This window comes from Sapajus apella, unplaced genomic scaffold (assembly GCF_009761245.1).
Source record: "Sapajus apella isolate SASKATOON/1434 unplaced genomic scaffold, GSC_monkey_1.0 scaffold53, whole genome shotgun sequence".
Classification (NCBI taxonomy): Eukaryota; Metazoa; Chordata; class Mammalia; order Primates; family Cebidae; genus Sapajus; species Sapajus apella.
In genome coordinates this window covers 3,679,222-3,695,155 of record NW_022436993.1, presented here as the reverse complement: position 1 = coordinate 3,695,155, position 15,934 = coordinate 3,679,222, and the positions used below count along the sequence as shown (strand labels likewise).

The 15,934-nt window shown below is 45.5% G+C and overlaps 1 protein-coding gene across 2 annotated transcripts in view; it reads right to left on the bottom strand.

Annotated features, from left to right (window-relative positions):
• PRTFDC1 (phosphoribosyl transferase domain containing 1) overlaps positions 1-9,324 on the bottom strand; it is a 96,799-nt gene extending 87,475 nt beyond the window's left edge. For both annotated transcript variants that reach the window (XM_032243860.1, XM_032243859.1), the window contains exon 1: positions 9,149-9,324. In XM_032243860.1, the coding sequence (XP_032099751.1) occupies positions 9,149-9,196 (48 nt within the window). In that variant the 5' untranslated portion in view covers positions 9,197-9,324. The remainder of the gene's footprint in view (positions 1-9,148) is intronic.
• Positions 9,325-15,934: the final 6,610 nt, after the last annotated feature.

The following is a 15,934-nucleotide window of genomic DNA, read 5'->3' as shown; positions in this document are numbered from 1 at the left end:
GGAGGCCTTGCTGACTGCTCCCAGCCTCTGACCTCCTTTCCCAAATTCCTGGTGCCCCTTGTAGCTCTCTGTCTTACCCAAGGCTCCCATGCAGGCTCCTTGGGAAGGCACCTGTCCCTTCCATCCCCTCGCTCACTCGGCCTGATCTGTTTGCTGCTGTCTTAGACCCCCTCCTGCTCCACTGTGTGCTGTGACATTCCCCGCTTTCCACCCTCCTCCTCAGGCAGGACTCAAAGCCAGTTTCCCTGTGTTCATTTTCTGGCAGTGGAACGTATAGTACAGTTCTGGGTTCTGGAATGCCAGGCAAACCAAATGTATGCTATTTCTCACCAAATGTATCTCTTGCCTGTTTTATTAAAGGGGATCCATACTTGCAGTACTCAGACCAAAATCTTGAAGGTGTCACTGATTCCTTTGTTTCACTCCCCTCAGGCAACCCACTAAATAATTATATCTTCAATTCCCTGGAAATTTATCTAGTCTCTTACCACCATCATTTCTCCCAGGACTGTCCCAGTAGCCTCTCCACTTGTCTCCCCGCTTCCACTTTGCAGCCCCTCCATATGGAAGTGGACATGCCCCTTTAAAAATGCACATCATAGCAAGGTACATGGCTCATTCCTGTAATCCCAGCACTTTGGGAGGCCGAGGCGGGAAGACCTCTTGAGGCCGTAAGTTAGAGATCAGCCTGGGCAACACAGCAAGATCCTGTCTCGGCAAAAAATGAAAAAATCAGCCAGGCGAGGTCCATGCCTGTAGTCAGAGCTACTCAGGAGGCCAAGGTGGGAGGATTACTTGAGCCCAGGAGTTCGAGGCTGCAGTAAGCTATGACTATGCCACTGCACTCCAGCCTGGGTGACAGAGCAAGACCTTGTCTGTCAAACAATAAAAACAAACAAAGGACATCCTATCATGGCAGCCTTCTGCTGAGATTTTTTTCAAGGGCTTATCATTTTACTCCGAGTAAAGACCAGAGTCCTCACTGTGGCTCACCAGGGATTACCTGTCTGACTCATCCCTGACACTCTTCCTCTTCCCCCAGCTTCAGCCACTGTTCTCTTGTGTGTCCTCCTATCTGCCAATCATGCCCCTCCCTCCCGAGCTTTGCACTTGCACCTCCTCTTGCCTGCAACACGCTTCCTCTAGATTTCCACAAGACTGTCCTCTACTTCTCTCAAGTCTCCGTGCAATGTTACCTCTGCAGAGAGGCCTTCCCTGACCTTCAGAGCATGTTTTACCCCTGGATGATTTGTGAGTGCTTGGGTATGTTCTGTTGGAACATGAGCTCCTTCTGGCAGAGCCTTTTTCTGATTCATTGTTGAATCTCTCAGTGCCCAGAATGTAGATCTGGAATATGGTAAGTGCTCAAAAATGTTGAATGAATGGATGACACAGTCTCCATCCTCTGACTGCCTGAAAAGCTGAACTCCAGCCTGAGCTCTCAGTTTGTCTCCCTGTGTAAAGACTACCACTGTTCAAGGTTCTGGAGATTCCAATGTGTCATATCCATTGGCTGACTGATGGCCACATGGTATATATCATCTATGTTGTTTTTAAATTTTTTTTAATTTTAAAATACTTTTACTTTTTGAGGGCAAGTTTCACTCTTGTTGCCCAGGCTGGAGTGCAATGGCACGATCTCAGCTCACTACAACCTCTGCCTCCCTGGTTGCAATTCTCCTGCCTCACCCTCCTGAGTAGCTGAGACTGCAGACATGCACCACCATGCCCGGCTAATTTTGTATTTTTAGTAGAGATAGGGTTTCTCCGTGTTGGTCACAATGGTCTCGAACTCCCGAACTCAGGTGATCCACCCACCTTGGCCTCCCAAAATGCTGGGATCATAGGTGTGAGCCACCATGTCCGGCCATCTATGTTATTTCTCAAGAGATAGGATCTCCCTCTGTTGCCTAGGCTGGAGTGCAGTGGTACAATCATAGCTCACTGCAGCCTTGAACTTCTGGGCTCAAGTGAGCCTCCCACCTCAGCCTCCCAAGTAGCTGGAGATACAGGAGTACACAGGCACACTCAGCTTATTTTCTTAAATTTTTTTGTAGAGACAAGTTCTTGCTATGTTGCCCAGGCTGGCCTTGAGCTCCTGGCCTGAAGGGATGTTCCCGCCTTGGCCTCCCTAAACACTGGGATTACAAGTGTGAGCCGCCATGCCCAGACAATCTGCATATTTGAAAAGTGTCCAATTTGCTCTCCATCTACCATCAAACTGGCCAGTGGGACTGCTGGATTTGCACCAAGCTCCTCTGGCTGCCACCCGGAGAACTTCTTGTATCTACTATAACGTCTAACACCACAGCAGCTGACCAGAGTCTAGACTATTCGCTGTACAAGAGGAAATTCTAGGAGAAGCTCTGGCAGGCCACAGTAAAGACCAGACCAGCAGAACCCTGACTGGCCCCAGGACCCAGGGGGATTATCCAGGTGTATAGCACTTTCTGGATCCCTTTCCAGACCACACATACTAACTACCCCATTTCCTGGAGCTCTTCCAGTGGTGGTACCATTAACCAGTGGTCTTCTGAATCCATTCCTCCAACCACATCAATCTTTTACGGACAGATTCTGGTTGAATCTCGGAGAATACTCTCCACTCCATGTTCAAGAGCTTGGCTCTAGCACTTACCACTGTGATGTTAGGGAGATGACTTACCCTCTCTGAAATCCAGTATCCCCTTGCTTTGAATAAGACAATAAAACCTATGGATAGGGTTGTTGTAAGGTAATGTATTTAGAATACCTGGGACACTGCATGGTGTATAATACCATGCTTGATACACGATGCCAAAAAGAGGAAAGAGAATAAAAGTGCCAAAATGAATACCAAAAATAGGAAATGATGATAAGAAAATGACAAATGAAACAAACCTATAGATTAAAACTGAAACATGGATCCACAGCCCAGAGGCAGGAGTAGGGTGTTAGGAGCATGGACGCAGAAGTCTGACACATCTGGGACAAGTCTGCCAGCCACGAGACCTTGGGCATGTTAAATTCTCTAAGTCTTAGTGTATTCCTCTGGGAAACAGAGTTTTAGTGCCTGCCTCATATGGCTATGGTGAGCATTAAATAAGATAATGAATGTAAGACTCGTATCAGTATCTGGTCTACAGTACTTATGCAATAAATGCTAATCATTTAGATGAACTGAAACATCCATCATTTAACAACAAATTATATGTTTTAATTCATCTAAAGAAGTGCCTCAAACTATGTACCAGTCATATTATCTTAGTTAAAACTATACATTTGGGGCTTGGCACATTGGTGCATGCCTGTAATCCCAACACTTTGGGAAGCTGAAGTGGGAGGATCACTTGATCCCAGGAGTGCGAGACCAGCCTGGGTAACATAATGAGATCCCATCTCTACCAAAAAAAAAAAAAATTAGTCTGGTGTGGTGGCATGTGCCTATAGTTTCAGCTATTTGGGAAGCTCAGGTGGGAGGATAGCTTGAGCCTAGGAGGTCAAGGCTGTAGTGAGCCATGATCACATCACTGCCCTCCGGATGGGGCAGCAGAGGGAGACTGTCTCAAGAAAACAACACAAAAGTATAAAAGTAGAAAAAATATATTTCTCTAAAACTGTTCTATAATCCAAATTGGCCATTATTTGCAATCTGAAATAGTTTTCATTGTTGAGATGAAAGTTTGAGATGATGAAATGCTGGTTTATGCTTTGTTAACTTCAATGGTGCATGCAAATCATGTTGTAAGTAAGCTGAAACCTGCAGGAATAGAGGTTGCTATAACCGGAGATAATTGTTATTCACCTGCTTTTTTAAAAATCAAAACCAGAGTCTTGGACAGTTTCAGTATCACGGATAATATGCTCTACGTTTATTCAGCACAATGCTTTCTCTGTTCAAAACAGCAAAACATAGCCAAGCTGGGGGAGGTGACAAACTCATTAACTGAGTCATTTTATGCAACATCCAAATCCCAGAACTAATTCTGTTTCTCTTTTTCTCACTGAAGAGGCACTGAAAACTTTCTAAATCATTAAATACACACACACACACACACACACACACACACATATACACATATATATATTTTCTTAGACTATTTTTTTGCACATATAAGGGAGAATAAATTATATAAGGGAGAAAACACATATAAGAATCTCATCTCTGCTCCTGTCCCTTGCTGAGCTCCATAGATTGGCCCTACCCTCTCCTTCAGGCTACAGTTGTTATCTCTCCTCCACCAGCAGGAGGAAGGGGCTTTCATCCCTTCACTCTGATTCACAGAATCCGAGGCAGGAATTCTGGGGTTCTTGTCCTAGTCCCAGACCCGGGGGGGCCTAGGAAGGGCCCACACATCTTGAAAAGTGGGAACAAGTGGTTTGCTAAAAGATTCCCAGGTTCTGTTAGCAGGGGAACGAAGGAAGCTTGACAGCCCAGCTACCTTGTATCCACATGCCTTCTTCTGTGGTGTGTTTGCCCCTCAGAAAGAAAACTCATTACCACCTAGTAGAGCTGTGCTTTTGATGAAGCTATGCCTTATTACTTATCTCAGATACTGCCATATTTTCATGAATTGGGGGGTAATGGGAAGTCAGCTCTAACAGAAACACAACAATCATCTCAGATTTTTCTCTTCTCCTCATTCCTACCAAACTCAGTTAAGTGCTGACAGTGGCTCAGTTGATAATCCTTTGGCAAAAACCAAACCAGACAAAAACAAACAAACAAAAACATGTTTAATAACCCAATCCCCAAAAGCCAGTGGCTAGAGAAGATCTTTATCTCTCCCTGAGAAGTAGCAAAGAGGTATCAACCAGGAATCTGGTGACTTTATTGCTCCAGATCAATTGACAAGCCAACTCTGAGCAAAATTTCTGACCTTAGGCTCTACCTCTCTTATGTGGCACTTAGCATTTACTACCATTTATTGTTAACGGTATAAATGTACTACCTCCTCAGTTCAACTGAAAACCATTTATAGGCAAGAGCATCTTAAATCTCTTAATATTCCCTTCTCTTGTACAAACTTCTCGTTTCATGCCTATATCATTTGACTCTACTTCCCTTGCATTCTTTATCAACAAATTTCTACCAACTCAGAATTCTCTTCTGTACCTAATTCCTGGACAATTCCTTAGGTGATTTACTCCAATACCTACCTGGACGATCCTTCCAGCCACTTGATCTTGCAGCTGCTTCACTGGCCTTAGCTCAAACTACATCCTTATTCTCCATTTAGCAATACATTCACATACCCCAGTCCTACAGACAACCCCAACCCTGAAATTCCACCCTGGAATCACAGCTTCCTATGTAGCATAGTGATTGAAAGCTGGTTCAAATCCTGCCCGTGCCATTTGCTACTTATGTGACCTGGGTGATTTACTCTCAGTGCCTCAGTTTCCTCCTCTGTAAAATGGGGAGTACCCTGGACCTCCCATACAGACTTGTGCTCCAGAAATGCTTGCTATTATCACCTTCTCCCAACCCTTTCTTGAGACAGGGTCTCGCTCTGACACACAGGCTGGAATGCAATGGTGCGATCATGGCTCACTGTAGCCTTGATTTCCCAGGCTCTGGTGATTCTCTCACCTCAGCCTCTCTGGTAACTGAGACTACAGGCATGCACCACCATGCCCGGCTAATTTCTGTATTTTTTGTAGACACGAGGTTGGTTGCCCAGACTGGTCTCAAACTCCTGGGCTCGAGTGATTTGCCCACCTTGGCCTCAAAAAGTGCTGGGATTACAGGTGTGAAACACTGCTCCCAGCCACCTGCCCCCTTTTTAAAATGGTACTAATTTGACTTTTTGTATCCCATCCTTGAGAGCTCTCTGTTCTCCCAGTAAACTCACCCTCCTCAGCTCTTCCTTCCCTCCGGCCTTACATGGCATGAACTGCCTTCTACCAGCAGCTTGGGTACACTCTGAATTTGCCTACTTACATCCAACTTGAGGTTAATCTAATTTTTCCAAGTTCTACTGGAGAAAACAATGTAAATACTGGGACTATCTCCATTATACATGGATGATTTCCCACCTTGGTGGGCTCTCATGCAAGCACCAGGCCCCATGGCAGCTGGTCCGGTTTCTACTCATTTTTTTGTTTTTGTTTTTTTGAGATGGAGTTTCACTCTTGTTGCCCAGGCTGGAATGCAATGGCGTGATCTCGGCTCACTGCAACCTCCACCTCCCAGGTTCAAGAGATTCTCCCGCTTCAGCCTTCCAAGTAGCTGTGATTATAAGAATAAGCTACCATGTCCACCTATTTTTGTATTTTTAGTAGAGATGGGGTTTCACCATGTTAGGATTGTCTCAAACTCCTGACCTCAGGTGATCCACCCACTTCAGCCTCCCAAAGTCCTGGGATTACAGGTGTGAGCCACTGCACCCCACCTTCTACTCTCTTTGTACCCTTCCCACTACCTCTTTGCATCTTTCACAAGATTACCTTGTTTCCAAGAGGACCTCCACAGACACCAATAGATTGGGTTATTTACAATGTTCTCTCACTTGTTTTTTTAGACTGCAACAATTTACCTACTCCATCAGTTCATCTAGATTCACCTTATTCTTTTTTAAAAGTATCTAGAGGCCAGGCATGGTGGCTCACACTTGTAATCCCAGCACTTTGGGAGGCTGAGGAGGGTGGATCACCTGAGGTCAGGTGTTTGAGACAGCCTGATCAACATGGTGAAACCCCATCTCTACTAAAAATACAAAAATTAGCTGGGCATGTAGTGGCGCACACCTGTAATCGTAGCTGCTTGGGAGACTGAGGCAGGAGAATCACTTGAACCTGGGAGACTGAGGTTGCAGTGAGCTGAGATCACACTACTGCACTCCAGCCTGGGTGACAGAGTGAGACTCCGTCTCAAAAAAAAAAAGAAAAAAAAATCTAGTATGTTATGGTAGTACAAGTTGAGTACCCCTTATCCAAAATGCTTGGGACCAGATGTGTTTCCAATTTCTGAATTTTTTTCCCTTTGGATTTTGGAATATTTGCATTATAATTCCTGGTTGAGCGTCCCTAATCTGAAAATCTGAAATCTAAAATATTCCAGTGAGAATGCTCCTCTGAGCATCATGTCACTGCTCAAAGAGTTTCAGATTCGAGAGTATTTGAGACTTTGGATTTTTGGATTAGTAGTGATGCTCAACTTGTATTGTACTATATTTTAACCATTCTACCAATGGAGTGGTTGTTTAAAAGATTCTTCCTATTGATGGCTTTGTAATTATTAAATAGAGTGGCTGTTTTCCATTGTGGTATCCAACTTGCTGTCCCTGTGGCATCTGACACTTCTGATGACCTCTTGACACCACCCCTCCTGCCCAACAATGCTCTGTTCCCAAGGCACCGACCACCCTGCCTGCCCTCCCACCCTTCAGGGTTCTTTCTCGGTTCCTTCATCCGGCTTCTCCTCCACAGGCAGCCTCTTACATTTGGGACTTTCCAGCCCTCCATCCTTAACAGTTGCTTTAATTGTTTTTCCCATATTCGCTGAACACTCATGAACATTAAATATTATTCTTTCTGCTGATGATTTCTAAATCTCTCCAATCGCTGTCCTGAATTCCAAATGTGAATTTCAAATTGCCTAGAGTGCATCCTGACCTGTGGGCCTTACAGGCGCTGCAGACTCAATTTGTCCAGAATAAACTTAATGATTTCCCTTTTTGGGTTTTAGTCCCCCTCCCATCCATCCCAACACGAGGCTTGCCCTTCCTACTGGGAAACTGGAATGATTTTTGCAAAAGCATAAATAGGATGCAGTGATTCTTTTGCACTTGGTATATGGGTCTCTGCCTGCAGTTCACATGGCTACTCCTGTGTACCCTTCAGATCTTGGCTCAAAGGTCACCACAGAGAGGCTGCCCTGACCACCTGGACAAAAGCATCACTCCCCGCTTCTCCTCCTGTTACCCTCTATCCTGTTACCCTCCTCCTATTGCACATATTCCTATTTGAAATTTTCTGTTTGCTTACATACTGCCTGCCTGTGTCTTCTCTGGAATGCAAGGTCATGAAGACAAGGCCTTTGTCTGCTGAACCCCCAGAGCCTAGAACACCTCCTGGAACCAAGCAGCACAGTACACGTGAGGAATTAATAAATAAACCAACTCCTCACACTTTAAGAAGGAAAGATCCTGCTGTTAAATTAAGCACCGAGCCCCATATTTTAACCTGACCGGTTCTGTCTGAGTGTGACACGTTTCCCTCCCCAACCCACTTACTTTAGTTCAGGCCATTCATATTCATAACCAGATTGTCTGTGAATGACAAGCCGATCCCTGGAAAGAGATGGCAAGTTGGCCCCACCCACCATCCTCACCACCATTGAGTTTCACATTGAGCCTGACACAAGTTATAACCACCAGCTTCTTGGAAAACCACTACTCAGGGAGCCGGGAGGAAGTGGCCACAAGGTCAAGAACGGATTGGGTCCTAGTACCCTGAGAGATGGGTACCCTCTGGCTGACACTGCCAGGATTCTCAGGGTTAAAGGGGTTCAATTCTGGGAAATTGAACACCCCACGCCCTCCCATCCGGACACACTGCTAGATATTTTACATGCATCCTCCCAGTTCGCTCCACAGCCCAGCTTGCTGTTCCTCCCTTTTACGAATAAGCCATAGGTCACTCAGGAGCTGCCAGCTGTCCCAGAGTTCCTGCAGAGGCCTCCACAGCCAGAGTCCCAACCTGGGTACCAAAGGCGTCAAAGCTCAAACTCCGTCCACTGCAGCTACTTTATTTCCTAGCTGCCTACAAAACCCCTCCGTGTCCTTTTAAAAACAAAATAGGAAGAAGGAGGCCTCCCGAGCAGCACGCGGGGGTCTCCGGGGCCCCGCCCGGCTCACAGAAGCGGTGGCTCGAGGGGGTGGGGACCCGGCTGGGCGCCGGCGGGACGCTGCTGGAGCGGGCTCCCGGACGGGGGCCGCGGTGGGGGGACGCTGGGAACTCGGGGTGAAGGGACTGGACTCGGCGTTTAGTCAGATTGGGGGCGGGGAGGGGAGGCCCGGGTCTGAGGATGGAAGCCATCCCGCAGGGAGGGAGAACAAAGCGGTGGCCAGCTCTCTCCCCAGGCGCGGCAGGCATTTAATCTACAAGCAGGGTGCCAGGGAGGGAGGGGAGGGGGCGAGCCCTGAGATCGGGAGTTTGCATTTACCACGACGCCTCGCCCGCAGTCTGGCGCCTTCTCGCTGCTCCCGGCCATGTTTCTCCGGGGAACGCGGGAAGGGAAGACCGAGAGGGAAGGAGCTGGGAGGGCAAAGGCTGCGTGGGGGATGGGACGGGGACAGGGACCGCCGGCTCGGCTCGCCCCGGGTCTGCCAGCTGGAAGCAGCGGCCTGGCGCGGATCCAAGGCCGAGGCGTGACGCCCCCTCCCCTGGCGGGGGAGCGGGGAGCAGCTGCCGAGCCACGCCCACTCCCCCTGAGCGCGGCCCGGGGCGCGTCCCTCGCGGCTGCCTCAGTCGCCGCCGCCGCCTGCCGGATGGTCGCCTGCAGTCCCCGGCCAGGCCGCCGGGCCCCGCGGGGGACTCGGGAGCACTAGGCAGCCCGCGGAGGGAAGAGAACGTGTCCCCCAGCCCCTGCTTCCCAGATCCACTGTCCCAGCCCTCGGGCTAACAATCTCCTCGACTCCTCCCCTGCCAGATTTCATGCAGGAGGTTGTCCCAAGCAGAAGCACGAAAGACCCTGCGAGCCAGGGTGCTCTCCAAGGATGGGGAAGTGTCCTGGATGTGTTTTCAAACCCTGGAGTCACCACCCACCTCCCTCCATCTCCCCCCACCTCCCTCCACCTCCCCTCACCTCCCTTCACTTCCCTCTACCTCCCCCCTTTCATGTCCCCCCTCCCTTCACCTCCACCACTTCCCTTCACCTCCCCCCACCTCCCTTCACCTCCCCCCACCTCCCTTCATCTCCCCCCACCTCCCTTCACCTCCTTCTACCTTCCTTCACCTTCCCCCACCTCCCTCATCCCCAGGCTTGGAGCTGGAAAGATTCCACCTGATTGCTTTTAGGGTGGCCCCGATCTGTGATCTGCAGTGATCAGATCTGGGCTTTGAGAATCCGGTCGTTTGGCCTTTTGTTAACTGCACTCAGGGGAGGAGGAGGAGAGATTTTTACAGATTCTCTGCTTTACCAATTTTGCAAGAACATCTGATCAGATTGTAATTGTTCCAGGTTGCAGCTTTATTAAAACAATCGCTCTCCTCTGATTAGAAATCCTTCTTGTATGAGTCTGTTGTTCATTTCAACCCCTCTTCGCAGCCCTCTCGCATCCCGATGCCCTGGATCTTTGCCCATTCCTGCAGGGTCCTGCTTTTCCTGGGTGTGTCTTCATTCCCCAGGTTCCTGACAAGGCAACAGCCTCTTCATTCATTCAGCCCACTTCAGGTTGAAGCCCTGAACCCAAGAGAACTGAACGCAGTTTTCTTGATGCAGGCCTCTTTCATTCATCTTTGGATTCTGGCACATAAAGGGGAGAGGAATGCTGATATTTCCTGGTTTAGAGGGGAAATGGTTATTAATCGGTTTGACGTTCTGTTTGGAAAAATATTAGTCATTCAGACCTGCTCCCTGGTCCCGCTTAGCAGGGCTGGCTGTTCATGTCGTTCCTAAGGGCCAGCACCTTGGAGGGTGCAGCTCCAGGGATCCCTAAGATCAAGCATCTGCTTGGGAACTGCCTCACGGAAATGGGGGTGTTGTTTCCCAGCTCACTGGTAAACATTTTCTCTTAGTAAATTGCCAAGGACTTTGTTTTGAGCCATTTTTGTAGTCTGCCTCTTACCTCTTTTCCCAAAGGTCAAGGACCATCTTCCATTTTTATTTTGGAAGACCACGCCCAGGAATCATATTCACAAGCAAGGTTGCTAACATTTCCAGGAGCTGAAAAGTGCTATCATTAGAGTGATGATGAAACTTTAGAGTTCACAATACTCTCTTGGGGAGCTGGTTAATGCAGCTTCACCGGGTTGAGAAGATCTGTGGAAGCACCTAGAATTCTGCAGAGACACCCAGATGTATGATGAGGGTGGTTCATGAACCATGCTTTAGGGGATTCCACTTGACTATCTTATTGCTTGGTTATCAGACTTAGCCATGAGGGTCAGTATGGGTGCAGGGCCAGATTGGGGGTGGGGGTACAAGGAACTTCAAAGTATGTCACAGGAGTAGTTGCCATACAGAAGTCAAAAAGCAACAACTTTGGTTCCAGCCTAGACACTGTGGAAGATGTAAGGGAAATGGTAGATAAATCTTCCCTTAGAAAGGCTGTTAGTTTAAACATAAAAATCCAACAGGTTCATAGTGAAAAATGTAACTTGATTTAAAGACAATGGGAATCTTAATGTGTGCTCAGGAACATCCTACATAGACTTATATAGGGCATCCTATAACGGTCACAGAATGATGAATAAATAGTTTTTTAAAATCTAATGTTTTTTCTTTATTAACTTTGTATATTTTGATAATTTGTGCAATCTGATTACACTTCGATACTTTGGAGAGCATTAACATAATACAAGATAATACTTGATAACCCAAATAGCACTTGCAAAGACCAGTATCCAGAAATAACAGCTAATCCGTCCAGGCTTTATTTTTAATCTTGCATTATGAGGATATAGAGGCAGATACTCTTTTTAAACCTTGAATTTCTGTTATATGTTGTATTAGTCTGTTCTCATACTGCTGTAAAGAACTACCTGAGACCTGGGTAATTTGTGAAGAAAAGATTCACAGTTCTGCAGGCTGTACAGAAAGTATGGCTGGGAGGCCTCCCAGCAAAGGGGAAGCAAGTACGTCTTACCATGAGGTGGGGTGGGGGGCCGGGGGAGGGAGAGAGCACGCTCATGAGTATGCAACGGGATAGTGCCACACTCTTTTAAACCATCAGATCTCATGAGAACACAATATCACGAGAACGGCATGGGAGAAATCCACCCCCATGAGCCAATCACCTCCCACCAGGTCCCTCCTCCAACATTCGGAATTACAATTCAACATGAGATTTGGGTGGGGACACAGAGCCAAACCATAGCCCATGTCTAGTGGAATAGCTTTGGACTAGGACCTCTATTTTTCTGTAACAATGCATGTTACTTTAGTCAATAAGTCTAAGTCAATTACATCAGTGTCATGTACTTCAATTTTCTCATCTGTAAAATGGAGCAACACATTTATTCTCTACTCTATATGATGATGAGTTTAATGTGAGATAACATGCAGGAGACTTCTTTGCAAAATGCTATAAAACGGTAAGGTATTATTAACCTGAGATGCTGTACTATAAAAATGTATGACCAAATATTTGTAAAATTATTCCATGTAAAAATGACAAGGAATCATCTTTTAAGGCATGGTAGTGTGGCATCTGTAAGTCCTAGCTACTGGGGAGGCTGAGCTGGAAAGATTGATTGAGACCAGAAGTTTGAGACTGTGGTGAGTTATAATTGCACCCCTACACTCCAGGCTGGGTGACAGAGCAAGACCCTGTTCCTACAAATGAATAATAATAGTAATAAAAGATTGATATAAAGTGATCAATCAGGGATAGTTATAGTCTAGAGATAATCAAGAAGTAGTATGAGAATGAATACAGAAAAATGATAAAATTATTAAAATAATGGGATTTTCCATAAAAAGGAGTATTTTAGCTCAGATTGTTCATTTTCTTTTTTTTTCTTTCCAACTTTTAGGTTCAGGGGTACACATGCAGGTTTGTTACATGGGAAAAATGCATGGTGCCGGGGTTTGCTGTACATATTATTTCGTCACCCAGGTAATAAGCATAGTACCTGATTTATACATTTTTGATCCGCACCCTCCTCCCACCCTCCACCCTCAAGTAGGCCCTGGTCAGATTGTCCATTTTCTAATATTCCTTAGAAGGAGTTGTAAGAATAAAGATGTGCATCTTTGCTAAGTTAATAACCAGTCAATATACTTGCATTTTTCTATCTTTCTCTTTATCACCTTTTAGCAGTAGGTTCTCTGTGGGTTATTTTTAGTGTTTATATTGTGTTTATGTTGCTTTTTTGTTGTTTTATTTTTAACTTACACATAATAGTTGTGCATATTATTTATGGGGTGCAATGTGATATTCCACTATACGTATACATTACATAATGATCAGGATAACTAGCATATCCATCATCTCAAGCATTTTTCGTTTCTTTGTGGTGAGAACATTCAAAATCGTCTCTTGCAGCTAATTTGAAATATACAACACATTATTGTTACATATATCACTCTGTTGTACAGTAGAGCAGGCATCCCCAACTCCTGGGCTGTAAACTGGTACCAGTCTGTGGCCTATTAGGAGCTGGGCCACAGAGCAGGAGAGGAGTGGCGGGCAAGCGTTCTTACCTGAGCTCTGCCTCCTGTCCGATCAGCAGCCACATTAGATTCTCACGGAAGCACAAACCCTATGGTGAACTGCACATGGGAGGGTCTAGGTTGCGTGCTCCTTATGAGACTCTAACTAATGATATGAGATGGAACAATTTCATTCCAAAACCATCCCCCCTCAAAATCCGTTGAAAATTTTCTTGCATGAAACTGGTCCTTGGTGCCAAAAAGGTTGAGACCACTGCAGTAGAGTACCAGAATTATTCCTCTCATTTAACTGTAACCTAGTATCTATTAACCAACCTCTCCCACCTCCGCCACTCCTCCCCACCTTTCACCTGACTCTGGTAACCAGTATTCTACTCTACTTCTACGTGATCAACTTTTAAAAATTCCGCGTGTAAGATCATGTAGTATTTGCCTTCTGTGCCTGGCTTTTTTTTTACTTAACATAATGTCCTCCAGGTTCATCCCTGTTGTTGCAAATGACGGGATTTCAGTCTTTTTTATTGAGGCCTTATCCAAAAAAATTCTTGTCTGAACCAATGTCATGAAGTGTTTGTTTTCTTTCTCTTAGTTTCATCGTCTCAGATCTTACATTTCAGTCTTCATTTTGAGTGAATTTTGTTTTGTTTCGTTTTGAAACAGACACTTGTTCTGTTGCCCAGGCTGAAGTACAGTGGTTCGATCTCTGCTCACTGCAACCTCCACATCCCAGGTTCAAGTGATTCTCCTGCCTCAGCCTCCTGAGTAGCTAGGATTACAGGTGCATGCCATCACACCCAATTAATTTTTGTGTTTTTAGAAGAAACAGGGTTTTACCATGTTGGCCAGGCTGGTCTTGAACTCCTGACCTCAAGTGATCCACTTGCCTCGGCCTCACAATGTGTTGGGATTATAGGCATGAGCCACCGCATCCAGCCTAGAGATGATTTTTGTATATGGTGAGAGAGAAGGGTCTAGTTTCATTCTTCCATGTGTGGATATTCAGTTTTCCCAGCACCATGGTTTTTTGCATTTTAAATTCTGTAATTATCCTGTGCCACTACCATGGTGAAAACACAAATATTTATAATTAACTGAATTCTCTTCTGGCCTGGAGACATTTGTCCTGGAGGTACATACTAATTTTTTTTTGACATTTTGGTAATTATTTGATTTTCATCAATACAAATCTGTAATTGAAGCAACAATTCAATCTATCCACTGAATTGTTCCTAACCAGTCACTCAGTGACACTATATTGGAAATACAGAAAGACATTTAATCATATCTGCACTAGACTGGAAATACAGAAAGGCACTTAATTCTTTCTGAGTCTTGAAACATGAAAACAAATTAAAAAAACCCTTCAGCCTGGGAATTGTGTTGAAATCCATAAACATCTGAAACATAGTGACTCAGATTGTTAGTCACAGAGTCACTGGTTAGAATCTGGATGAAATCCACTGTGGACAAAGGCCAGTAATAATGATGGTGATATTTTGCTTTTCCATAGTGCTGAACAAAACACTTTACAAATGGTACAAGCACAAAAGAAAGAGTAGCAAGATCGTTTTTTTTCTGCAAGTGCTCAGGCTAAGTAAGAATCTCTCTACCTTTGAGGTACTTTAGTTTTCCCTCTACATAAATACAAAAGAAATGTAGTGGCAAATAATTGCAACAAAACCCAACTTAAGCAAAGGCCTTATTAGTATTCAATTAGCATAGTAACCCGTCTTTCCCGGCCTCTTGTTTGAAGCAGACTGGATCTAATGCGTAGTCTTGGAGTAAAGAAAATAATGTCTTCAGAGTAGGTCTTACAAATAAAGTCAAGGCTACACTCAATTGTGTTTTGTATTACTACACTTTCGTTAGTAACTCACCTTCCACTGAAGAACACATAGAGGGTAGATCTAAGTCTGTTCTCTTGCAATAATGTCAGACATAAGGAATATCAGCAGTAAGTGCTGGGCAGCTTCAGAGATATCCTCCCACTATCTCCCCATCTGACCGGAACAGGAATTGGATAGCTTCAAAGCAAAAGAATAATGTGTCCATGTGTTCCTCCAGATCTCAGAGTCCTGGCAGTCGACCTCAACTCTCTTGGCCACCATAAAGCAGTCATTGAAAGGACACAGCTGCAGGAACTAGGGACTAAGCAGTAAATAAATCCACAGGGCTGGAGGCAGAAGTCACATACATGACCCTAAAACAATACCCTGTGGTTATGAACAAATGGATTAGCATCTGATGGTGCTGTGGCGGCTTATGCAAAATTAATTTGTGCCTCAGCCAGTGCTGAGTTTCTAAGGGAAAGATGTCCGCTTCAAAAACAAAAACAAAAACAGAAAAATAAGGGGGCCTCCTTAGTCAGCGGCGACTTTGGCTGGTGTCCTGGGGAAACAACCAACTTGAATGGGAAGGGAGCTGTTTATTCTCTTAGCTGTACATGGATTCTCTTCAGATCAGAGCTGATGTATAACAGCCACTGGCAATATCCCAAGACATGATCCAGTTATTGCCAGGGTCTGGGTTGCTTCTTAGAGTTAAGGTGAGAGGAGCTTGGGAAAGAGGTTGACAGATGTGGCTTGAGAGTGGGAGAGATGGAGAAAGCAAAAG